We start from the raw sequence: 26483 nt of genomic DNA, 5'->3' as shown, positions 1-26483 counted from the left end.
CCGCGCCGGGAGGAGGAGCCGCCACCGCGCCGGGAGGAGGAGCCGCCACCGCCCCGGGGCCGCACTACAGCGCCGTCTGGCGGATTCGGGCGGCGCTGCGCGTGCCCGGGCCGGACGCCGCCATGTCCGCCGAGTGGCTGCGGCGGTTGCGGCGGGGCGGCCCCGCGGAGCGGCCCGGCGGTGCACAGGGGCCAGGGCCGGGCCCGCCGCCCGCTGCCCTCGGCTACCGCCGACCCAAGTTCCTGCGTGGCGGCGGCAGCGCGGAGGAGAGCCCGCGGGGCGGGCGGGCCGTGCGGGGCACCGGGCCCGAGCGGCCCCTGCCCTGGGGCGCGGGATACGCCGAGTGAGTGCGGGCTGGCATCGGGGCCGCCCCAGGCAGGGGCTCCGGGAGACCCCCGGGGGTGGAAGGAGCGGGATTAACGGGGCTCTCGGGGTGCTTGTAGGGGTGGGAGGCGTTGTGCAGGTTGTGGGGGGGCGCCCGGGGTCGGCGTAGGGTTAGAGGGCTCTCGGGAGAGTGCCGGGGGTGTTTAGGGGACTCCCGGGCGGTGGCCGCACCCCGCTGCTTCTCCCGCTGCTTCTCCCGCTGCCCAGGGCCGGAGCATCAGCCCTCCCGGGCGCGGGGCGCTCGCAGGCTGAAACCGCCCCTGCCCGCGCCCGCAGCGGGCGAGCAGCGTCCTCCCCCAGGCGCAGCAGCAGCGCCAGCTCTGATGCGCTGGCATGTTTCTCCCTCCCCATCGGGGCTGGCAGCAGCGTGATGCGCACCTGCCCACCTCCCCGCCTGCACCGAGCTGTCACCATTGCTTGTGCCAAGGGGCAGCCCTGCGAGCAGCATCACATCAGCTCGAGTATCTTGTCTCTTAATGTGACGGTGTTTACAGTGTAATTTTGCTGCTGGGATGGCACCGTCCCCTGCTCTGTGCCCTGTTTGCAGGGAGCTGGCTAGGCAGGGCTCTTCCGTGGGGCTGCTGTGTTGGGCAGCAGCATGCAGAAAACCCTCCCTTGAAAGAGACAGGGGAGCAGGGAAGATGTTTGGGGCAGGGGCTGGTTTTTGGGGCTAGCGGCACTGGCCATCCATCCACTTACACCTAACAAAGTGCCTTAAAAACAAAGGGAGAGAGACTAGAATTTCAGAAATCTCTGAGCTGTGTAAAGAGAACAAACTCCCATCTGGGGGCAAACATTAGCCAGACTGGAAGGACAAACAGTGATGATGCTTTCACAATTCACTGTGTCACCAAGGAAATAGCAGAGTGGGGGCTGCTGACAAAGGCTGCCTGAGGCCAGGGTGCTCAAAACTGCTTGACCTTGTGTGCCTGGCCAGACTTTTTCCTGCTGCACATAAAGGACTTGTTAGTGAGGTCCCCAGCAAGGAGATCCTGGGGGTTGAAACAGGAGCAGGGCGGTGGGGTTGGAAGGATGGGGCAAGGTGTAGCTGTTCGCTGTGGCTGTGGGATGCCCAGCACAGCTGGCTGGGAGCAGCCAAGCAGCTCTGCACCTGCACCCCTTACCTGGAGCATTTGCACCCCCAGGGTTATCAATGCCGAGAAGTCGGAGTTCAATGAGGACCAGGCAGCCTGCTGTCAGATCTCCATCCGGAGGAGAGAGCCAGGCCTGGAGGAGGATGAGGAATGGCTGATCCTGTGCCCCACGCAGGTATAGCCCCTGGGCAGGCTGCGCTGCCGGCCCTCGTCTGCACCCAAGGGCCCAGGAACAGGAAACATGGAGTTCCCCCATCTATCTTACATGCCCACGCACTGGAACCCTTCCTTGGACACATTTAGGGGTCCCATGTATCTTATATCTAGCCAGCACACACCCAGCTCTACCCATCTGCCATTTCTGTTTCCTTGGCCCATGCCTTGCAGTATCTGAGGTCATCCAAGCCCTTTTACTCCGTGCCCTCAGCGAGTACTGTCCTTACTCTGCTGCCAAGGGATGGTGTGTATTGTCATCGCGGGGGGACAGCAGCGTGCACCGGGCAGGTGGGATGCTCTCACCTGGGAGCTGCTCTGCCTCGCCTCTTGTAAAATGGAGTCGCCACACCTCTCAGCGTGAGGGTGGTGGCTGTGAATGCAGTCGCTCAGAGCTCAGATGGTGTATCTGGCAGAGCAGCAGACGAGTTTGAGCGGTGCAGGGGATTAACTGGCAGCAGGGGAGGGTAGCTGAGGTGGAAAAGCCAGGCAGAACACATGCAGCAATGCCCTGGCTGCAAGCCTGCCATCTGTATGACCCCTCCAGCCCCTGTGCTCCCCCTCTTCCCCACTGCAGTTTCTGACTGGTTACTACTGGGCACTGTTTGATGGCCACGGTGGCCCCGAAGCTGCCATCATCGCCTCCAACTATTTGCACTACTGCATCAAGCAGAAACTGGAGGAGGTTGCAGGAGCTGTCACAGAAGCGCATCCCCCCATGCACCTGAGCGGACGCTGCGTTTGTGACAGTGACCCACAGTTCGTGGAGGAGAAGCACATCCATGCTGAAGACCTGGTGGTGGGAGCCCTGGAGAACGCCTTCCAGGAATGCGTGAGTACCCCGTGCAGGGCACTGCTCTGAGCAGTCAGTCTGTCCCTCCTGGTTGCCCAGGGTGGGCAAGGTCTGCAGTTCTGCAGCTCATCGAGCAGACAGGAACATTCAGCCAACCTTTAAGTGTGCTGAGATCACACTGGGTCAGGTCCAAGATCTGCCTGAGATGTGTTGCATGTTGTTAGTGCTGACCCAGAGCAAAGCTACAGCATCTCTGTTAAGCTGCACCCAGGGGATAAGTTTCTTCAGGGCTAGATAGGGGCTGTTGTCAGACTCCTACAGCATATACAGGTTTGAGATTGATCTCCCCATCACACTCCCAGAATGGTCCTTAGTCCAGTAGCAACAGCTTTGTTGGCTGTACCGAAGCAACATTATCTTTCACCTTGCTGGTTTGCTACGGCCCATCTGCAATCAGTTTTGGCTCTGGATTTCTGTTGGGAGGCAGGAGGCAGCTGCAGAAAGCAGCAACCCAGCTCACGTCACTCTCCAAACTTGTTCAAACCAACAGGATGAAGTCATTGGCCAGGAGATGGAAGCTACAAACCAGACAGGAGGCTGCACTGCTCTGGCTGCACTTTATTTCCAGGGAAAGCTCTATGTGGCTAACGCTGGGGACAGCAGGTGAGCCACAATGAAAAGGGGAAGTTGCTGGGGGACAAGAGCCAGGAGATAAACAGGGTTTCCATCATCGTATTTACTGCTACAGAAGGTAAATTTGCAGCCCAGCCATTTCCCTCCTGCCTGCCACAGGACGTGTTGGATGGATGAATGGATGGATGGGTGCCCTCATGCCTCCTGGAAGGGTTTGGAGATTTCAAGGGACTGCCCAGCCCCAGGGCGGCGTTGGGGTGGGGATGCAGCAGTAAGTCCAGTCTGGCATATGTTTAATAGTGGAAGATGATTTCAGAGCATCCTAATGAGCTTCCTCATCTGGCCTTTGCCCACCTTTTCTGCAGCAGTGAGCTCTACCATCGTAAAACCAGGTTCTCTGCTGCAATGGAGTTATTTAAAACAGACTGATATTTTTAAGTGTTCTTGGGTGCAGAGCTGTTCTCTGGCATTGCTCTGCTGCTGGTTACGCTTGTCCCATGCCTGTCTGACCCTGGGGATAGCCTCGGTAAGAGCAGGGCTTCAGTGACAGACACAGCTCAGCGCTTTACCTCTTCCCCCTTGTAGGGCGATTCTTGTTCTGAAGGACAGCGTTGTGCCCATGAGCTGCGAGTTCACACCTGAGACAGAGAGGCAGCGAATCCAGCACTTGGTGAGTGACTCCTTGTGTGCACAAGACGATCCAGCTGTGAGCATCCCATCGGATCAGAGAGGGCTTGTGGCAAGAGCACCACCAGCTTTGGTGCCCACCTGTGCTGAAGCAGAGCCTGCCCATCCTCACACCTCCGTTCCCTCTTCCAGGCTTTTCTCTTCCCCAAGCTCCTGGATGGTGAGTTCACGCGCTTTGAGTTTCCACGGAGGTTGAAGGGAGATGACGTGGGCCAGAAAGTCCTGTACCGTGACTACTTCATGGAGGGCTGGTGAGTCCTTTCTGCCTGAGGATCAGGATGTGGCACAGGGCAGCTGTTCCTGCTCGTAGCAATGGGGAGGTGAAGGGGGAAGGCGCACACCCCAGTGGTGAGAGCCACGGCTTGACGGTGCAAAGCTGTGCCAGATCAAGTGAAGGATGCTGTGAGCAGCCTCCCCATGACTGAGGGGCTGGGGCCCTGGCAGGGCAGTTGGGAAACAGTTGAGATGGTCCTTCTGGGACCCTGTGAGGTGGGGCTGGTGCAAGGAGTCCCAGCCTGCTGCAGGTACAAGCTGGGGAGGAAGGGAAGAGGGAAGAACACCTGGGCATTTGGCAAAGGGTCATTCTTCACTGCATTTGCCTCAGCAGGTCACCTTGCCCTCCCTCAGTCAGCTGCTGGGGCGTGGAGGCACCACGAGGGTTGAATCACAGTTAAAGTGATTGGGCTGTATGTCAAAAAAATCCCAAATGAACACTGAATCCTCTCTTCTAGGGGATACAAGACAGTGGAGAAGGCCGACCTCAAGTATCCTCTTGTCCATGGTCATGGGAAGCAGGTAGCTGAATGCTTTACACAGTGGGAAGGCAGAGGCAAGTCTGCTGGGGATCCTCAGTGTCCCTGTCACTCCCAGGCAGGCTCTGGGGCACTACAGCAGGCAGGCTGCAGCGCGCCCTGTGCTCTGGGGCTCTCCAGCGTGGCACAGCCCCACAGCCCCGATACCGCAGCTCCCTTTGCCAGCACCATGTAAACCAGAGCCCTCCAGAGCAGGGAGGTTGCACCCTGCTCCAAGTACCTTCTAGCAGAGCAGACAGCAGCCCTTAGCCAGCCTGCCCTTTTTATCTCCCCTCGCACACAAGAGCTCGTTTAATCAGATCTCACCCTGGACTTCCTCCTCCAGCTCTAACAGCACCTTTCCCACAAACCCTCTTCAAGGAAAGGATGAGAAAAGGGGGTGGCAGGGAAAAGCAATCACTGCAGAGAGACAGTGTCTGCTTGCTGGAGTTGAGGAGAAAGAGCCCCATCACCTCCTCCAGCACTACAACCCACGTGCCACCCCTTTGTAAGGAGTCAGTACAGAACCTCCTTTGACAGGAGGAAAAACCTCCCCCCTCTCCTTTTTTTTTTTCCCCCCAAACCAACCCAGTTTTCCTTCCTACCACCATGGGCTTCCTGAGGTCTGTAGCATTACCCCAGAGTACATCTTATTAACACCAGAGCACCAGAAGCCATCCACATGCAGGCTGTCCGTCTCCACACTCGCATCAGGCCATCACTTCTGATCACTGCTCCATCTCTCAAGTCTCCAGGGGCTGCTGTGGGTGATGCTTGAAGGGTTCTAAAGGTGACACATAGATCAGTCAGGACAGGCCACACATCAGCCTTCAAAGGTGCCATATTCTTACGTTTAAATGCTGTTCTGCTTTGTTTGGGGCCAGGCTCGCTTGCTGGGGACCCTGGCTGTCTCTCGAGGTCTGGGGGATCATCAACTCAAAGTCATCGACACCAACATTGAAGTCAAACCTTTCCTCTCCTGCATTCCCAAGGTCAGTCGTGGCATGTGGGAATTGCAGGCTGGAATTAAACACGCTGCTTCTCCCCTGCAGCACCCGCCTCTTACAGATCTGGCAGGTTTTACCTGTGTCCTTTTTCCATCGCCCATCTCTCTGCACGCTGCCCAAAGAATCCTCAAGACAGAGCGATCTAGAAGCATAGCAGCAAGGGGATGCAGAAGACTCAAAGCACTGTGGTCCCACTTAAAGTTGTCTCTCAGGGGAAGAGTCATCTCCCTGACCCCTCCCATACAGTGCAGGAATCGTCACTGATTCGCTTCTGTGCTTCCCAGGTGAATGTATTTGACTTCACTCTGCATGACATTAAGGAAGATGATGTCCTCATCATGGCTACTGATGGCCTTTGGGATGTTCTGTGCAACAAAGAGGTGGCCCATATGGTCAGGAGCTTCCTTGCAGAAAACAGGACAGATCCTCACAGGTAACATCAGCTTTGCCATCATTTTCCCTTGCAGAGAACCTGGTCAGGCCAAAAGCTGAGATCACTCTGCTTCTAGGTCAGCTCCAGCATGATCAGATACTCTTTTCTGCGACTCTGAAAACTGTCTCCTAATCTTTCCCCATCCTAAAGATACAATGATAAAGCTAGCGTTCTACCTATTTTGACAACGTAAAGCCACATCTCACTGTTGTTTCCTAAGGGCTAGTGCCACATTAAACCAAACTTTACATTTTTTCCACCCACAGATTTTCAGAACTGGCCAAGTGCTTAGTATGCAGAGCAAGGGGGAAGAAGAGAGACCACCAGTGGATGCTGGATGACGGCCACGAGGCGTCCTACGATGACATCTCTGTGTTTGTCATCCCACTACACAACAGGGGTGAGGGCTGACGGTTAGCACAAGCAGCATCGGGGTGTCCCCCTGCTGTGGTGCTGTTCAGCAGCAGCCCGAGGCTGAGGGATTCCTGCGGCACACGTACACTCTTCCTGCAAAACCATCTGCAGTGGAACCTGAAAGTGCACAGCCAGCACTTGTGCAGAAGATCAACAAGAACATCAGCTCCTTAAGAACATGCAAGAGAAGAACAGTGGGCAAAAAATCATTCCCCTTACTCCTCTCTCTTTGTTGGGCCAAGGACAAATTTCAAAGGGGGCCACAGAGCTGAAGGGTACTATTGCTGATATTTGTGGTACAGCGTGCCTCAAATCCACATTTCCAGTGACCCCTCTCCTTTTTAATACTGAAGAATTGAGGATCAATTGAGATCCAGCCAGTCTCCAGAGCTGGATTTCCATCAGACTTGAACTAAGGTGTGTAAAACTGGATGCATAAGCTAAAGTGTCCCTTGTATCCATTTGCTGTAACGTGAAACGTACTGAAGAACTGGGAGCTGTTGCTCGGGCGGCACCAGCACAGCCGTGCCTAACGCCAACACGGAAGCAACAGCCCAGGCTCATGAGAAAGTTGCTGTTTGCAGGCAGCACCACCTCAAAACAGATGACGTTAGCAGAGGAAGCTACACACTGGAGTACAGGAGCCTCCTGCGTTAAGATACGTGCCTTACTATTTAAGAGCATTTAAGTATATCAGCAGGTAAAGCAACACAGAGGTTTCTAACAAATCTTAGTCCACAACACTTGCTAACACTTTTTATATTAATTCAGGTAATTTCTGACAGCAAAGCTGGTTTTGTAGCAGTGGCACTGATGAGAACTCAAGTGTTTAAGTACATCAGCTAATTTAGTAGACGAGCTCCAAGTAAAATAAAACCAGTTTGTTCAAATTTGGCTGCAGTGCCGAATCACGAGTGCTTACACTCGTTACAACAGGAGCAGCAGCAAAGAACACATGCCAAACCAAGTTGTGCCTTAAGCTCCAAGGATCTGCTTCTCAACCAGTTCATTAACCATGCAAATTCAGGTCTGGACAAGCTTCCCATCTCCCCAGGTCCCCACTTCTGTTTTAATTATTCATTACACAAGTTGTAAGATTCCCTAGTGAAGCGGACAAACATTGGTGTGCATTGAAGTTTCACAAGGATGCAAGTGCAAATAAAAATGTATTTTTTTTCATGCATCTTACTGCAGTTTTACTCTTGCCAGAGGTTTTACACAGACCTGACATGGAGAAAAACAGCCTTAGAAAATCACAGGAAGGTTGTTGCTTCAGATTTGTCTTTGCCAAAAACCCATTTGTCACCAGCAGCATTCCCGTAGCAGCACTGCCGCGAGCTCGGGGGGTCAGCAGATGATTTCCTGCAGTGGGAGACATGGACCCAGGAACAAGGGAGCCTTCTCAGCTACCTGCTCACGGTTTAAGCAGGGGATAGAACAGAAAGCATTGCTCTCCAGCTTTGCTTTTCCCCCATCCTCTTGAGTTTAACCTGAAAATGATGCAACACGGGGCTTTACCCATCACCTTGACACTGGCTGCCAGCCCCCTGCAGCAGCTGCGATGCTCTATATACATTGGTTGTAATGATCCAAGTCTGTTCCTCCAAAGTAATGAGCCACTTCCCCACCTTGCTCTGCCTCAGACACCACACCAGCAGCTGTCACCAGTCTGTGTCCCTATGCTGACACATTCCCGGGCAAGTAAAATCTCTTAAAATGAGCAATTCATGTAGCTTCAGAGCAGCAGAGTTTCCACTACAGGGCTTCTGATTTTCCACAATGAAGGGGCTTTTAAAAAAACCCACCATTTTCTCATTCCCCCTCTAAGATACCAGCATGTTGTACCACACCGGACAAATGCAGAATTTACAGCACTCTTTGATCTCTCTACAAAATATTTATTAGTAACAGCCATAACATTCAAGTCTCCACATATGTAGTCTTTTGTGACAAAGCATAATTTGACTTTATGTATTTACACTTATCTGGCAGATACCACCTAGGAGTCAAACTCCCCGTACCAGCTCACAACCCAAGAGAGCAGTTTCTCAAAGGCTCATCAGGATCCCAGCCCCGAACCCAACCCAAGGCGAAGTCTCTTAAAGTGCAAATATAGTCCAGAAGCATTAGAAAATAGACATTGCTGCTTCCAAATTTGTTCACTCGGTTGCTCCTGTGTCCCCCTCAGGACATAAGCAAGGACCTGGAGGTCTCAAAAAAACCCCACACAAATCTCTCAAAGACTAACTTGGAGAATTGCACCCGAAATCTCCTGACAGCCCAAGCAGATGTGCGCAGCCCCCACCACTGCTTGTTCAGAGGCTGTTGACTCTCACCTCCCCTTGTTTTGATGAAAGGTCTTTATTTTATCTCAAAGAACACAGGGAGGATTTATCTTTTAAATGTCAAATTAGAGGGGAATGCTGTTTCCTCCTTGGCTTTACATAATGTTGGGCACTCCATATGACCTGGGAGTGCTGTTTTGAATGATCAGCTGCCTGCCCTGAAGAGCACAGGAATTGCAGTCCTGTATTTTTGCGGAAGCACATAGAAACTGGAGGCTAAAAGCTTTGTTCACCTTCCCTGTCTAACCTTCTAGACAAACATGATACTCAAGTTCCTTGACAACACATTTCCCTTATTCAAAGGCAGATGGAAAACACTCCGTGCTACACCAACGAAGTCTTTGCCTGTGGGGGTGGCAAGCGGCACTGGGAAGGTGTTCAGCTTTCATTCTGAACTGAGCATTAGTGCTGTGTTGTGCACAAATCTGTACATTCATCTTCACTCCAGAAAGCCACTGATGTTCTTAGTGTATATGTCCTTCTAGATCGGTCCTTTGGTCCTTTTTCTTACACACTTCATGGTGCAATGCACAGTATTTTAAAACACTGCAAGCAGAAGAGAGCTGAACAATAGTCTTTAGACAAGTGCTTAAACCACATTAGCAAAGATCATTTTTAAAATGAGACTTCCAAATACTTCCCTGTGGGAAGTAACAAGAAAAATGGCTGGGGCCTACCTGTTCACTTCCTCAGGCAACAGACTTGTTAAAACCCTGAAAGATGATCTGCTACTGAACGCTTAACTGGTAAAATGCACTACAAACCCCAAATATCTGTATTTACAAACCATTGTAAAACATGGCTGCTTACAGAAACACCAGCAATGGTAAAATAGCACCAAGCAGCCTGAAATGCAACAACACTGAGTTGAAGAGGTGGCTGGGAAACCCAGGCAACTGTGAGGACCAAGAGAACCATTTCCCTTCCCACTGGGCACTGACAGGTGACGGTGGGACGGTATGGAAAGAAGGATGATGGTGTAATAGTATGAATCTCTGCATCTCCAACAGCAGGCCTGTTAGGCAAGATTGAAAGCCATCAGTCTGTTGTTCCCTTCCCTCCTCCAGTCTGGAGGATGGCAAACTCCCATCACTGACCATGCCATTAGAAACGGCACTAAACTCATGTGGTAGCATCAGCAGAGGCAAGCCATGGGGTCTGAGAAGCTTTGACCACAGCACTGATCCAAACATCAAGTTAGTCAGATCACCTCATGCGGGCAGCCCTCCTGCGGCTGCCACGGGCAAACCCTGCGGCTCGGCACACGCTGCTGCTTTAAGGAACCAGAAGCGGAGAAATGCTCATTCCCCGTTGCCAACTCTTAGCACTGCACATTTCTGCTGACGAGGGCTGTAAAAAAAGAAAAAGGCAAAGAAAAGCCAAACAGACAAAGCTGTTCTACAAGCCCATTTACTTTTCCAGACATGCTCTGAATTATGTCAAGGGCCTCAGAGTTGAGACGAACTTTGCTGTAATATGGGAACATCCAGACAACTGACCTACGGGAAAATGCGCAAGTGCTGCTGTCCTGTATGGACCAGCACTGAGACCAGAGAGAACGTGCCCATTACTGTGCTTGTCACCTTCCCAGCATTGTACATTGAGGAGAGGGGAAGCACACTTGGCTGGATGGGGGAAAGAATGGACTTTCCAAACTGTGACTCAGCACATGGAGCCAAGTGCGCTTGGAAAGGCCAGAATACAATGAACACCACATCTACAATGAGCCTGTCCCAGCCTGCTGGTAGATGCATTTGACCAATGTAGCATTTCAGGAAAAATAAGCTGGAACTAGGCTTTAAAACGAGCTTGCCAGCCCTCCTGTGCTGTTCGCCCGCAAGCCCCTCTGCAGCAGGAGCACATCCCTCCCGTCTCTCTGCAGGGGCGTTCCTTGGAGCAGAGCCACGGCAAAGCAGAGTCAGCGCAATCGCATATGAGATTTTAAAAATTCGATTCTGAAAACATCATCTGACAAAGGAAGTGTTGCTCTTTCGGGGCTACTGCTGAAAGCCTGCAGGACCTGTAACAAAATGCATGATGAACTAACAGCACGTCAGTTTTATCAACAAAGGGATACAGGTCTAAGCCTGGTCTGGGGAGAATTTAATAGAGCTTATTTACAAACCAGGAGGGGAAAACTGCATCAGTGAAGGTAAACAGCCTAGACAACCCAGAATACTGGCCCACATCATATTCTTTAATATCTAAAAGTAAAAAAATATGGCCCATTCCCACTGCCCTCCCCACGATATTTACAAGTAAAATCAGCCAAGATGATACATAAGGAAGATACACAGTCAGACTGTGCTTTCAGTCTCAGTTTCATTTCTGCATTTTCCTGCTGACCCTCCATCTTCCTTTATTGCTTGGGACACAGCCTGGACCTCATCAGTACTGTCTGCGCCCTCCAAGATGCTGGCACAGCAAACAAGCAGGGAGGCTTCGGCAAGCTGTGGCAATGGACAAAACCTGTACGGTTTGCTGCACACTAAATTGCCCAAAACAGGATGACAGGTTGTCTAATGTATGTTTAGAGTTGCCCACTCTTTCAGTATGTGTTCCATTGCAAGAGAATCCAGCATCTGCTGTTTGAGTTGAAAACTGTCATTTGGCACAGAAGTAACTTTGCATCTGTGGACTGCAGTGAAGCCAGAGAGAGCCCAGATGTGAAAAACATGCACTTATGGGAAGGAACTGCACGTTCCACCTTGAACATCAATAGCCTTGTGCACTCACAGAAGGAAAACACACAATTACAGCTTAAAAAAATGGCACAAACATTTTGTAAATAAAACAGACTTCATTGCTCTTAGAAATAATACTGTGTCAGTTCCAACTTCAGCTGGGCACAGACTGGAAGGACAGAACGTGTAGCATGCCGCTTCTGAACATGCTTGGAGGCCAACTGGAAGAGTCCTCGCAAAGGAATGCAGCAAATAAAGGTAAGACATACAGAAACATACGCAGGAACAGGAACACAGTCCAGGAGACCGAGGCAATTCCAATACTATGCTTGCAACAATGTGCTGCTGTTTGCAGTATGGAAATAATCTGACAGCAGCTGCAGTGTAGGAACTAGTCGTCAATAGTTGGCAACCAGAAGGCCTACAAAAGAGGAAAGAAAGAACATCTTTTACAGAGCAGAACACAAATCTTTCCTACAGCACACTATGGGAGCTGATCACTGCTACCTTCTACAGGCACAGAGGCAGACCACCAAAGAGGCAAGAGCACCCTCCCAGCAGTTTAAGGTTACAATCCTTGCTTACACTGGTTTGTTTTGCACATTCTTAGACAAACTGTAAATACCAGCTGTGTGCAGTGACCTAAAGAACTCGCTAAAGAACTTGTACTTCTGCATGAGCATTCACTCAGTGCTCTGCTTTCACCTGTGTGTTCAAACACTGGCCTGTCAGGTGTGCTGCTCTGCCTATCTACCTGCCAGTAAGGCACAATCAAGGTGGGACTTAAGGGACCTGGCTCTCAGCAAAGCCCAAGGGAACACTCATCAATTGCACTGAGCCTTCTCAGATTCATTTCTAAAAGGCTCAGCACATCATTGAGCTAGCAGGAACTTAAAACACCTTCCTTACCATATTGGAACATGCGCTAGCAAAAGTCATAAATTTGGGATTGAACTGCAGACAGGTGATAGGACCTGTGTGTTTCCCATCAAGCACAGCCACCTTCATCCCACTTTCCCCATTCCAAACATGAATCTTCCCATCCTCTGAACCTGCATGCAGAAATGGAAAACAAGATATGCAAGATACATTGGAGAGGTCAGCAGAGAAAAATAAGTACATAAGCTTTTCTGTCAGAGAACTGTAGGAACAAGCATGCCTCGTCTTCAGGACTTAACCTTTAAAATTCTCAAGGTATCACAAGGGCATTTACAAAACATCGCTAGAGTTTACACACCTGTATCCAAACAGCAGGTTTGTATCTCTGCAGTGAAGAGACTCAGCTACACAACACAGTGCAACACTATTCTGGCAAAGAGTTTAATGACTATGGTTGCCCAGGAGAGGAGGAGAGCTGACACCATCCAGCTGCGGAGGAAAGACCCTCGCCGACTTGCACCCATGTGCGAGAGGCCAAAAGCTGGGTGTGAGAGTCACTGTTCACACAAGTTCTCAGTTCAGACACTACAAATATTTCACTTGGTAGGCACAGAATCAAATCAAAAGCTTTACCACTGAAGGGAACCAGATTTCAATGCACTATGCCAAATAGCAGAAGGTTCACTGGAGATGTCGACTCCATATTGCTACAGTGGAACAGGTTTTTCACTTTAGAATGGCATTTTGCAAAGTCTCAGGCTGGGCACTTTACGTTTTTTCTAATTCAATTCTGCTTTAGTCTAATTTTAGATAGGATTCCTGATAAAAACGCAAGGAATTTTCTTCTGCAAGTACAGCCTTTCAGGAAAGAAAAATTAAGAACAAGTTACAACTTAACTATATGTAAAAACCGAAAAGAAACAAGTGTTTTGGAACTTCTTCCACTATATTTTTCATTTGGAAGGGCACAACAGGAAGGTAAATATGTGCAATAAAGTGCTCTCCAGAAACAGTTTAAACAAAGAACCCTCCCCACCTTCTCTGCAATCAGGAAGTTCTCAGCCCGAACAAAAATAAAAGTTTTGCCAAGACCATCACTCATCCGGGAAAAATGAGGATACCAATTACCACAAAGTTATTTGATGTACCAGGTATATAAATAAGAACAAAAAGAAAGTGCTAGGAGGGGGCAGCACCACACAAATGTGCCTGACTTGCATCCATGGGTCCTGAAGTACTTCCCTTGGGGCATCCGACCCGCAGCACCAGGTTTTACAGAAGCTGCAACTGCTTTTTGCCACCCACTTCACTTGAGAGTCCCTCCCACAGGGGGTGAGGAAGGGGGCCTGGGCCAGAGGAGTTGTGCTGGGAGCCCTCAGGCTGGTGCCTACTGCTTCTATCAAGGGTTAAGCAGAGCTTGTTCCACAGACACGAGGATTTACAAGAGCCACATGAACACAATGCAGCTGTCCATGCACGTTGCCAGTGCAGGAATGTCCCTGGGGGGTGTACAAACGCACCAGACCAATCACCCCAGCACAGACAGGTGCCTCGTTTGTCAGGCCATGACAGACAGCCCCAAAACACTTTCAGAAGCAGCAGGAGTATGTCCCAGCCACAAGGTGAGGATCATTGACATACATTATGTGACAGATCTCCACACATTACAATATTTTGCCAGTTTCTTGTGTTTTTTGGAATAGCGTTCATATATAAAGGAAAAAATAAAAAGTGTTCTTGCAGGCTCGCTTACATCGAAAAATGCTGAGTAAACTAACACAAAAGAAAACTGTCAATGCACAGAAATCCTACAGTCGCATTGTATTATTTAAATACATTCTGCTTCTCAACTCAGCCACAACTTTAGTCCTACACAACACATGTAATTTCAGAGCACTGAAATTCTTTCCAGAAGAATTATCTTACCTATCATGATGAACTGAGAGTCTGGTGTGAACGATGCCTCCAGCGTGACAGCCTTACTATTGTTATAACCCTGCGGCACAAAACAGGACAGTCTGTAGTAGAGAGTGTGTCCACAGTCATCTCACAACCAAAGGGCACCTGCTCCCAAACCTAGCGCCAAGTTTCAAGCATGAACACAGGCAACATGCTCACCCCAAACGTATGCAGGATAGCTCCTTTAAAGGCATCAATCAGTCGAATGAAACCTCCGTTAGTTGATATGAGGATGAGTTTGCCATCGTTACTGAACTTCAGGCCTGTCCACTCACACGTTCGATCATACTGCATCTTAAACGTAGCAAATGGCCCCTTCAAAGAAAAAATGGGAAATACGATGTTGATTCTGTATGCATTGCTGCTAACAAGAGTCTGCTTTTAACCTTAGCTCAGGAAAAAGTTTAAGATTTTTCAAAAGAAAATCTTCAGTCCTAAGGTACTAAAGGAAAGTGGCATGCCAAAAACATGTCACTGCATGTGTGAGCTTCAAGAGGGAGGAATCCACAATTTTCACACAAAGAGCCACAGTAGGGTGTTTCAATACCTAGTAGCCCCAACGCTCTACCACATTTAACAACATAAATTAATTTAAGGTAGGATGAAGTTTTCAAACAAGGTTGCTAATTAAAGGTAGAGAAAGAGCTTGAGCCAGTGTTACTGTCATATGAGAGTTTGAAAACTGTGGAATTAATTACGCTTTGTGCTTAACCAGTTTAGCTGCCCACTCAATTACAGTTTCCTTTGAAATTTCCATCCTTTCTGACAATCCCGGCTCCATCTTTGCCAGTGTTCTTCCAGAATAAGGAAAAAACAAACAAACCAACCACACACACAGAAGCACAACAAACCAAAACCCAACAACAACAAATCCAAACAGGAGTTTGGAACAGGCTAAAGAGTTAGCAGAAGTAAACTTTAACACTGGTTCCAGAGTGGATTTCAGGATCTGGTGACTGCACATACCCCTCTCTGAGATGCATACTTACCAAAACTCTCTACGTGCCAAGCAGGCACCCCATATAGTAAGCTAGAGTAAGGAAACCCAACCTCTGAGCACTGAGCTTAGACTACTCCTTGAAAGCGATAAAGTCTAAGAACTGCAGTTAGGGTAACTCACCTTGTCAAAAGAACGGAGATCATAAAGCTTCACCATTTCAGAATTGACTCCAGCAGCAAAAATTAACCCTTCTGGGTCAAAAGAACACACAGGCTTCCCCTGGAGATGCATTAAACCCTAGAAAATACAGGAAGTCCAAGTTGTTCTGCTAAACTGAAGCTCACATTCCTACCACCCCTCCCTGAGCCCACTGTGAGCAGGACAGTAGCCTATGGGTGGAACAACTGAATTTCCATTGTAAATACTGTGGTTTTAAAAAGGTTCAGAACTCATCTTCTCAAAAGCAACTCTGACCACTCCAGGTCATCACATGGAGTTTCCAGTTTGCTGCAATTACAAAGTTTACATAGGAAGAAAATGAGACCTCACTGGAGCTCTCATCCACTCAAAATGTACCTCAAGAAGGGAGGATGATGTGGCTGTATTAATACCCGTATCAGACAGCTCTGCAAAACACTGCTGCTGGGATCAATAGCAACACTCTCCCAATTACGGTTACAAGGGAGGGGAAAAAAAGGTATTTTGAAAGCAAGTAGAAACAGCTCCTGCCAACAGCACTGAACTTTCCATGCCTGTCTAATGAAACCCTCTACCTTCTGGAGGTCAACAGACCTTACACATTAAAATGGACAGATTACTATCAATGCTTATTTATAATGCTAAGTTTTCCTTAGCTCACACAGTACAAAAGACTTGAGGGAATTTTATAAAAGCCAACAAGATATATAATTTTCTGTATCCCTTCTGGCACATCTGCATATGTTAGCCAAAAGTCTTTATGTAACTGTATGCACATAAATAAGAACACATCTTTGATTAAATCAACAACACATTTAAGAAGCTTCTGCATTTCTGAAATACTGTTCTTCCCTAGGAAATTCTAGAGACTTTACTACTTCTCTCTTCTTTCCAATTTAGGTCAGTTTTCCCTGTGATGTCTGAAGGTTGGGCACTAAGCTACCCAGCTCTGGGGGGCCCTCGCAAATGGAACATTTCTGGTTTCCCGAAAATATTTCTGGGTACCACAGCTGCCATCACATGGAAAAACTGAAAATTACAATTAACACTTTCTCAAACCATTTCCCAAACTGCTGGATGCAGCTTCCAGTTACTAGTCCCAGTTCTAACGTTCTTAGAACTTCAGTTATAAGCATAAGTCACAGAAGCGCTACTGAATTTGCAACCCTATCTCATCTGAGATTGAGATTCATCCCAAGGGAAACTACATACTGACATTAAAGACATACTCATAGAGAAAGGCAAAATTAAGATTTCTTGTCAGAAAAAGCTTGGTCTTGACACAGATAAAACAATTTTGTAAGAAATACAACCTCCTCTTCTTTTTGCATTTACAGTTACACCATCTGTAATAAGTAAGTAGCCCTCAATATGCAAAATGCTCCCAGTGAGACAGGAAAATATGACAGCACAACACTACACGTTCAGATACAGAGACAAAACAGCTCATCAATAAAAGGTGGAGATTCTCCCCCTAGTTTCCATTCCTGCCCCTGCTGCCAACTCTGGCACTTTTCTGAGCCCACACAAGCCTGCTTCCACTAAAAAAAATTACAGAAAACTATTCCAGTAAAATAAATAAATAAAAACAAATAGAGGTTTGCCTTGCCAAAAATTCAATCTGCTCATAGACAGGTCTGTTGAACAACCAAAGTGAAGCAAGGAGGGGGTAAACCATAGGGCTGCTGGGTTACTTTAGATGATCAGTTTCTTCATCAAATATAACTGCATCAAGGCATCCATTTTAAACATACACTATAAACACCCAAATAAAACGCATTTTGCAATGTCCCTTCTGCTGCCATTCCCAAGGCAGGAGACATGCTGGCTAAGAGAGAACATTCTGCATGGGATAACAGCCTGACAAACAAGCTGTGAACATCCAGCTCTTCTCTTGTTTCATCAGCTGTGGGGGTTATTTTTTGCTTCTCCCAGCACCTCACCAGCAGAGACACAGGTGAAAGTGAGTGGTGTTACACAATGTGACATCCCTATTTCATAGAGATTTGTCATCAAGGCTCCTTCAGCATTCCAGGAAGGTGTCAACACTAAATCAGCAGCACACACTTCTGGCAGTATTTTTGTTTTATAACAAGCACACATTCATTTTTCATCCTTCTAACTGAAAATGCAACACACCATACACATGGGTTTGATATCCTACCTGGCAATTTGGAGAACGGAGATCCCAAAGTCTAATAGTTTTATCAAGAGATCCAGAAATAAAAGTATCATCCACTGGAGACATTGAAAGAGCAACAACTCTGCAACAAAGAAGACCACATGTTATCAGAGACACACAAAAGAAGTGAATGGAGCAACACCCACCCCAATGGTTGTATACAAGCTCAAAATTGCCACAAACAGTTCTACAAAGCAAAAAACAGAATGAATTTAGTGTAATATAACAAGCTCATTACAATAATTATTTCAATTTCTCCTGTACTGTCCCCAAGCCACATCTTACCTTTTTGTGTGTCCTGGGAAATACCGAATGTATTTGTTGTCATGTAGGGAGAGGTATCGGATTGTATCTGAAATCATAAGCAAACCATAAGCTTTATTATACTACAAACCCAATGTTATCTAGAAGTGATCACACAGTAAATTTATTCCCCATAGCCACAACAACCTTGCCATAGTAAGCCTGGTAATTTGATTTCAAGTCAGACTTAGAAGCAGAATCAAGTTAGAAACAGACATAAAGCAACTTGGTTTCCAAGGCAGAAATGGAAATCAAACACCAGGAGGGGGGCTTCCTACAGTCTGAAGTCATATTACACACAAACTGTCATGTGATTGACACAAGTTAATTTCAAAGTTGCTAAAATTTAAGCACCAGTAGTTTTAATTGCATGATTCTAAAAAAATTAAGAGTATCAAGTTTACGAAGTTGATACTACCACTTTATTTTTGCTATACAGCATGAACTGTGCTGTCTTACCTATGTGCTACGCATCCAGCAAACAAGTCTCAAACCAAACAGTAAGCATAGGAAACGTATGAATTCCAGCATTTAGCCACAGAGGAGATAAAAATATGAACTTCAAAGCCAGGACAAAAAGCAGCAAATCTTTCTCTTTAAGCTGGCAATCAACAGCTTCACACATTCTCTGCACTTTGAGCAGTTAAGCTTTGAGAAGAGGACAGAGTAGTAATCTAATGCTTAGTCTACTTAAAGCAATCTTCAAAATACATTGAATAAATCAGAGCAGCACCACAACATTTCTCAAGTGGTAATTTTATTCTGAGTAGAGGTGAACATACCACAAGTAGCCCAGAATTTTGGAAGATGTTAAGATTTTCTCCCAAGATTAAAAGAGATCTTTGTAAGAGGAAATAATTATTAAAGCACAGAAGCCACTTTTTAATCTTTGTGTGCAGATCCATCTGAGCACAAGTTAAGCCTCTGATATTGGAAAGCAACAGCAGCAAAATCCCTTCTCACACTGGTTAGAGGACATCAGTTAAACTAGGGATGGATGGAGGAGGTTGGCATTATGCACCTGCACTGCACAGTGCTGACAGACCCTGCACTGACGTAACGAGTCCTGCTGCAGCTCCAAAGACAAATGGAGGGAAAAGGACTTTTAACTCCAAAGAACAAGATGCAATATACACAGAGCATTTTAATGCTCATAACAGCTACTGTATTCAGAGCTTTTGGAACAGCTCATTCAGCAAAATCTAGTTTCTGTGAAAAAATTATCAAGTCACCATTTTTGCCTGAGATTTCACATCAAGTTGAGATGAGAGTTCTGGATCATCCTCCAGTATTTGACAAGAAAATTAATGACCAAACTGGAGACACAACATTCTGAAAGGCTCTAAGTGACCTCAGATGACTTTCTAAAACATAAATCCCCATCAAACCTCATCATGGCCAGAACTGATACGCTTCAAGCACGCTGTTAAGGCTCGTCTCTATTTTTTCCTGCAAGAAGTATCATTACCTGATTTCTGAAGTATCCATGCAGAATTACAGCTTCCTTCGCTAAAGAAGCAGCACTGGGGAACTGTGATCCTTTCATGTCCTTTCTGTTGGCAGCGCTCTGTCCCAGGCAAGGCAGTGGCCTGTACAGTTATCTCCTGTACCGGGTGGTATCATAGACCCTCAAACTGTACAAACTACTACCTCAGCCTGGAATCAGGCAAGAAGAATTAAGTCCAAAGGTCTTGAGGACATCTTCAGAAGTGGATGGGTAACAAAACCAACACAAATTCTTTGGGAGAGAGCACTAGCACTCCTATAACATGTTCCTCAGTTAATTTTCCCTTCCGACACCTGTGTAACAGGTTAAATACAACAAACCATGCCCAAGACTGTATGTGTTACAGACTAGAGAGTATCTGGACCCCTGCAGAACACACTGCTGATTTCGTTAGGCTTATGGTTTATAACAGCAACAAATATTTTCACATTCTATCTTTTTCTTTTATTCTAATCAAGTATTTGTCATAATGCTATCCTGTAGCATGAAGACTCTTAAGTTTCGGTTCCTCAAGGGCTTACCAGTGCTTATAAACTCAAAACTCAAAATGGCATTTAAGACGCTTCATCAAATTATTAATTGTTAATTAATTGTAAATTAAATAACAGCCACGACAGAAATGTGACATAACAAATTAATAATTGGAAAATAATATGTAGACTGTGAGACTAAAAACACAAGTGCTTCCCATCACACTTTTAATCCTTTTACACCATTAAATCTAATTCCATTGGAAACTTCCTTGTTCCACTAGTTTCAGGCACAGCTTATTCTAGTCAAACCTGACTTCCTAACTCTTAACTTTCACCTGCTCTAAATTCATGCTCTATTAAATTCCTTCAGTAACCTAGGATGTACCACGAGGCACCAGTATTTCTACCATCAAGCTCTAAGGAAAAACCAAACCAAAATCACTATTCCAGAAATGCTTATGAGTTTACAAATGCGGCATTAAAACCCATTTATAAAGTGCTGTGCTAAGACACGTGTTCACTGAAAAACTCTCAGACACTGACTACAACAAACAAAATTGAGAAAAAATTTCAAACAAACACTAGCTGTTTCCAAACTTCGGAAGTATTGCCAGACAGAAGAATTAATGTGCCTATCTGTGCCAGTTCTTAAATTTTAATTTTAAATTAAACTCAAATACATTAATAAATAGGCTGTCACAAAGCTCTGGAAGCTCTTTGATGTCACCAGTTTACAGAGTGTAGCTATCACAAACACTGACTCTGGAGAAATGGCATGAAAATGGGTGGGTTTTCTATTACATGGAAAAAAATGGATGAGCAGAAGCAAAGCTAGTCTCAGAATAGCTCTGTGACCTCCTCCAGGTTTGGCTGGTGATCTGCTGAGTTACCTGAACTTCCTGCTGTATACAGAGAATGGGAAGACATTCCTTTCCTTTGCAGTTGACTTGTAGGTGTACCAGAGCTACAGCATTTAGCCCACCTTCTGGCCACATGCTCCTTCTACCTCATTTCATGCGTAAGAAACTAAGGCACAGAGGCTGATAGCACTGGTAGCAAACAGCAAAGTGAACAACAGAGTCAAGAACCAAACTTTTATCACAATAACAAAGTTTAATCCCTCAGTTATTGCAGTAATGAACAAAACTCACATCAGCATGCTCGACGGAATATCACAGAGTTCTGCATTAGAGTTGAACTTGAATTCCTCCTCTGACAGTGCATTTCTCACCAAAAAAGTTGCTATAATTTTTTCCCAGCTCTTTAGGGCTATTTATCCAGGCATGTAGTTTCAAGTGTAAGGAGATTAAGTATGCCCAACTCCAGCAGCACACTTACCATCTATTTTGTTGGAGCTGTACACGACAGTGTTTGCAGCATGTGTGTATCTGATGAGGTCCACTCCATACTTCTTACTGTACAGTGTTCTCTTTGGTCTGTCAGAAGGAAGCAGAAATAATTGCACTCACTGCAACAAAAAAATAAAACTCACCACGTTAACAAGGCCTGTTTTCCTTGAGATATTACAAGATTGTTTCGAGCAGTCAGATGTTTTTATATGAAGAAAGAAAAGCATTTTTATTTAGTTTTCCAGCAAGGACCTTGGTGTGTTCCCCAAGACCATCACTAGGCTTGAGTTCCCTGTAACACCTGCAAAATGCTCTTGTCTCCTCCAAAAGTTCTTTTTCCCGTGATGTCTGCCATAAAAAGAATATGAGAAGCCAGTACAATGAGCCCTTAATGTCAAACAGTACTGCCAATCCAGATTTTTAATTCATCTGCTGCTTATCTTAGATTGATATTTAAAGACATTCTAGTTAGAGTGAAGTAAACATACAGAACTGGATTTTAGGGGTCTAGCAAGCAAGCAATGTACTGCAATATTAGAAATTTGAACTGCAAAGTAAATGTAGAAGTAGCTGGTCAATAAGTGTATCTTGCAGCAGTAGCAGGGCCTGTTTAAGCAGCACAAGGTCTCCACCGCCCTCCTTCCCCTTTCTTCCTCAGCTGAGGTAGCATGGCAGTTTCAGAGCTGGGCAGCCAACCAATGGGGCACCGATGAACATCAGAAATAATACAGTCTCTTCCGGGAGTTATTTTTAATCCAGAAATTCATAACTCTGGTTATTACACAGGCCCACAAAATATTTTACCAGCACAAACCAAGGATGACTGCATGGGAATGCAAACAAACAGCAGGAGTGCTTTAAACCAATACTGCTGCCAAAAGAAAAGTTTATCAGACTACACCCTCAGACAAGGTACTTCTAAAATGCTCAACTTTTTCTTTGTTTTCATTAGCCTGAAACTGACACACCCAAACAAGCAGGACTTTGAGACTTCTCATATCAGAACAAAAATAGATATTCACTCTGAAAAGATTAATTATCAAACAGCAGAAGCCATTGGGCTTTAATTTCAAACAAACTTGCTGGGGACAAGCTTCCATTAACCGAAAGCCAATACAGCAAGCGTAATGAAAACCTATACCACTTGGACCAAATCTCAACAGAGTCTTCCTCAGTTCCTCCAGTAGATTTTTAAATCAAGTTTCAGATGCAAACATGCTTCAAATTGGGAAAAAAACAAAACAAAAAAAAAAAAACAAAAAACAAAAACCAAAACACACACAACAAAAAAAACAAACCAAAACCCACATCAAATGTAAATTTACACACCAAAATTCTGTAACATGGTGCCTGATCTGCTTCCCCAAACTGCTCTCTGTAGTTACCTCAGCTGTTGATCAAACAAACAAAAAAAACCCTACCACCACCACCAACCCAAAATAAACACCACCATTCCCCTAAAAAAAACAAAAAAACCCCAAACAGCAAACAAAAAAAATCACGACATACTAAGATTTTCATGCCCAATGTGGCTCTTCTTTATCTATGTGAAGTTTAAAGCTTAGAAGCTCTATTCAAAATAAAAGAATAAAAAGAACATACAAAGAATACACACAGAGGTAATAAAAACCATCAGATGGACAAAAGCACATTTACCAAAAAGGAGGAAAAAAAGCAGTTCTGCCTTTTAAGAAAGGTGAAGTTTTCATGTAAGCTGATACAAGCAGAATCGTGTCACTTCACACAAGACCAATCGCATGTTCCCAGTCGACTATTTAAAAACACAAAAAAACTTTTACATATTTTTAAACAAATCACTATTGCTAAGCATAATTCCATGTTTAAGATTAATCTATCTAACCTACCCACAAACCAAGCAATATTGCTAAAGAAAATTACTTTATAAGATCACAGTCAAATCTGCTCTAAAGGTGAAACAAAACACAGGTGAGATTTGTAATAATATCTGTGCCTTGGTTTGAATCACTAGCTTTTTGGTTAGGCTTTTGAGCCTGCCTATTATGGAGGTATTTGGTGATGCAGAATGGCTTAAAAAATAACAACAATCTAGTTGTTTATAGATTTTGAAATAGAAGTGGAATCTCAGGTCCAAAATTCCTGGATGCTCATGAAGAAGCAGGACAAATTTTTCAAGCTTGTTGCCTATGCTCAGAATATACATGATAAGGGAATCTGTGTTTCAAGGAGATAATCTTGTCCTGTCAGTTCTTGGCTGCACATCACTGTTTCAACTGTCCCGACACTTCTACAAACTGAAGTTCACTGAGATGGGGCTTGATCATACCAGTACGGCTCATTTTAGTAAGGCAAAACAAAGCAAACTAGCTGAGGGTGCACCTAAAGTATAACCAAACACAGAGGCATTTTTAATTCTACCAGCAGAACCTCTCAGAACAAAAGGAAAAAAAAAAATCCAAATTTTGAGATTTTTACATGGGGAAAAGTTTTAACATTCAGGCCATTTGCTCAAGTAGGGTATCTTATACTGAAACCCAGCAATCAGGACATTCCCTCTCCTGACCATTATCTTCATTAGTAATAACACATACAAGAAGGTGAGAATTCTAGGCCCTCAAAATTGTGGTTTAAGAAAAAAGAAAAAATGACAGGTCTGGAACTGCCAAATTCCACCATGTCACAACAATGATCACTCACAGATTTGATTTTTCACCTCCACATGAATCTCCTGTGACAAAGTCATTCACAGCTAAAACTTTCCAGGTGAGAGAAAAAGCACATCCTGCATCCCCAGGTACTTCTGGAAAGCACGCTTGCACTTTTAAATCAATTGATAATACATGAGAAACTTTTAAATTCATTTTAGAACCACTAGAGAAACACATCCTGAAACAGGGGTTACCTTGATGAAACTAATCTTGTTGCCCTGTAGCACTGCAGCAGACAATCATCGATCTTCCACATTTAACTTAATTAAAGCAAACCCTCTGACTGTAAAGCACACATCAGGCCTAGATGGAGACAGAGATGGAAGGACCAAATGCCTCCCAACCCATCAAACTATTCTTTACAAGTTTGAAAGGGGAAGAGCAATCAATACCATCTGCATTAGCATCACTCAGCCCTTCTACTATTGCTTATATAATTAGGATCTACAATACAATCCATGGCAGACACCATATGTATGAAGTTACCTATTCTTACATGAATAAAAATTAAATAACTTCAAGTAAGAGTTCAATCTATCAGATGGGGAACACCAACAACTTCAATGTGTAAAGCAAGCAAACTAAGTAGAAATGTAAAATAAAATATAATAAGTGGTCTACAAAACTAAGAGAATATGCAGCATGCCATTTCTCAAACACAGCAAGTATGATGTCTTGGTCTGCTGCAAAAAGCAGGAGGATTAGGAATACCTGGTTTACTAGAAAATATACGCAACACTGACACATCTACCTCCTGCTACTCCCAAGCCATTTCTTTTCCATTTCTGCACCACCCTGTCCTTTTTATTCTCTCTCCTACACCACACATGCTCATTTTTCTTTCTATACATATGTGATGCTCTCTAGTCTTGACTCTACAAAAAAAAAAGAAAATCACCTCAGAATTACATCTCCACACCAAGGAGCACATGAAAATTACAACTTAAAATTTAGAAGAATTTAAAGCAACCAAATGCATTCTTGTACGAAGAAATATTTTAATTATTGGCTCAATTTGTTCCAGCTCTCATAGAATACAAATCCCTTTTGTATACATTCCAAGACATACACTGCAAGTATTAGCGGTGCTCTTATTTGCACGTTTTTAACCTCTGCACAAGAGCACCATATCTCAAGTGCTGTGCAAATTTCTGGAGTTTTATTTGTAACAGAGAACAAGCATCAATGACAGAAGATAAACTGGACAACTTTGTTCAGTGAGAAACACACAGACATCTTTAATGCATTAAACTTAATTAACAGAAATCAATAAACACCTTGATTGATTAAATATAAATTAAGACAACATTTGAAGACATGTAAATCACACAGCTGTGATTTGCAGATAAAAATGCAACTAGAAGAAAGAATTTAAAGCACAGAGGACCACCTTTATCTGCAACATTCTCAGACACCACTTAAGAACTAGGTTTTAAAGAAAACACCATCAAGTTTTTAGAAATTACAGTGAACACACACCACACCATCTTTACCGTTGGTCTTAAAGCATTCATCTAAGAAGCTACACCCCAATTCTTTAAAGCGGCACATTTGTACACTGCTCACAGCAACTGCTTGTATTTTAATTAGTGAGTCTTAAGCCCAGTGAGGCCTGAAAGTCAGTTTGCATATTTGTAGCAATCCCCAGGCCTGGAAATGGGACCAGACTCAACCCCTTAGGCTTAACCATTTAGTTCTTACAGCACTGAACTCTCCCACACTTGGGAAATCACCACCGTCGGCTCCAGCCTACCAGAGCTAACGAGCAGAGCCGCCCGTAGCGCAGACAAAACCAAACTGCTCCAACCTCTGCCCCACTTTAACCCTTTATAATCCATCCCCCCTCCCCGTCAGACATTGCTGCAGTTCCACCCACAAGCCTATATTGAAAAACAACAGAAAAGCCGGAGGTTCCCAGCCCGGGGACAGACCCGCCGCCTCCTCAGCCAGCCGCAGCTTCTCCCCGAGCGCCTCAACGGGCGGCGGCCAAACCGGCGCCTCACAGCCCAGGCCCGGCCCAGACTCCCCCTCAGCCCCGCGGAGGAGCGGGCCCGGCCGGGTCCCCGCACTCACTTGCCCTCCTGGCAGTCGTAGAGAACGATGGAGTCGTCATCGCTACTGGAGATGACGGTCTCGCCGTTGGGGCTGAAGTCGAAGCAGTTGATCTTGTCCGAGTTCTCGCGGAAGACCTTGGCCACGCGGAAGCTCCGCAGCACGTTGTCCGTCAGCTTCATCCCGCCGCCGGGCCGCGCCGAGGGCGGCGGCGCTGAGGGGAGCCGGGCGGGGCTCCGGGCGGCGGCGGGAGCGGACGGGCAGAGCCTGGCGGGGCAGAGGGGATCGGCAGAGGGCGGGAAGGGGCGGTGGGCCGGTGCAGGCGGCGCCCTCCGGCTCGGCTGGGCCCGCTCAGGCCGCGGAGAGGCGGCTCCTCCTCATTGTGTCCGCCATCTTGCTGCTCCGGGAACGGCAGGGGGCGGCGCGCGGAGCACCCTGGGAAGGGGGGGGCGCGGCCGGCCGCTGCGGGGCGTTAG

The 26483-nt window shown here is 46.1% G+C and overlaps 2 protein-coding genes across 2 annotated transcripts; one reads left to right on the top strand and one right to left on the bottom strand.

Moving 5' to 3' along the window:
* Positions 1-66: 66 nt before the first annotated feature.
* Positions 67-7632, top strand: PPM1M (protein phosphatase, Mg2+/Mn2+ dependent 1M). The gene is made up of 10 exons (XM_082059983.1): positions 67-343; positions 1530-1653; positions 2269-2523; positions 3035-3147; positions 3703-3787; positions 3937-4055; positions 4536-4599; positions 5480-5587; positions 5887-6035; positions 6302-7632. Exons 1-10 carry the CDS (start codon positions 123-125, stop codon positions 6444-6446), a joined length of 1383 nt encoding a protein of 460 aa, XP_081916109.1. The 5' UTR covers positions 67-122; the 3' UTR covers positions 6447-7632.
* Positions 7599-26414, bottom strand: WDR82 (WD repeat domain 82). Its single transcript, XM_082059984.1, has 9 exons — positions 26029-26414; positions 21258-21355; positions 17922-17988; positions 17619-17718; positions 15437-15553; positions 14476-14631; positions 14284-14353; positions 12388-12530; positions 7599-11899 (listed from the first exon to the last, which is right to left on the bottom strand). The coding sequence occupies exons 1-9, from the start codon at positions 26187-26189 to the stop codon at positions 11870-11872; spliced, it is 942 nt and encodes a 313-aa protein (XP_081916110.1). The 5' UTR covers positions 26190-26414; the 3' UTR covers positions 7599-11869.
* Between the last annotated feature and the right edge of the window lie 69 nt (positions 26415-26483).

Source organism: Streptopelia decaocto (assembly GCF_964273445.1).
Source record: "Streptopelia decaocto genome assembly, chromosome: 8".
In the NCBI taxonomy this organism is placed as follows: domain Eukaryota; kingdom Metazoa; phylum Chordata; class Aves; order Columbiformes; family Columbidae; genus Streptopelia; species Streptopelia decaocto.
The sequence above is the reverse complement of the archived record's forward strand: the minus strand, read 5'-3'. Positions and strand labels throughout refer to the sequence as shown.

Coding starts and splice junctions, on each gene's coding strand:
- PPM1M (XM_082059983.1), top strand. CDS start 123: ATGTCCGCCGAGTGGCTGCGGCGGTTGCGGCGGGGCGGCCCCGCGGAG. Junction 1,654..2,268: donor TGATCCTGTGCCCCACGCAG/GTATAGCCCCTG, acceptor TCCCCACTGCAG/TTTCTGACTGGTTACTACTG. Junction 6,036..6,301: donor AACAGGACAGATCCTCACAG/GTAACATCAGCT, acceptor TTCCACCCACAG/ATTTTCAGAACTGGCCAAGT.
- WDR82 (XM_082059984.1), bottom strand. CDS start 26,189: ATGAAGCTGACGGACAACGTGCTGCGGAGCTTCCGCGTGGCCAAGGTC. Junction 14,632..15,436: donor ATCTCCGTTCTTTTGACAAG/GTGAGTTACCCT, acceptor TTTTCTTTGAAG/GGGCCATTTGCTACGTTTAA. Junction 12,531..14,283: donor CTCTCAGTTCATCATGATAG/GTAAGATAATTC, acceptor TTCTGCATGCAG/GTTCAGAGGATGGGAAGATT.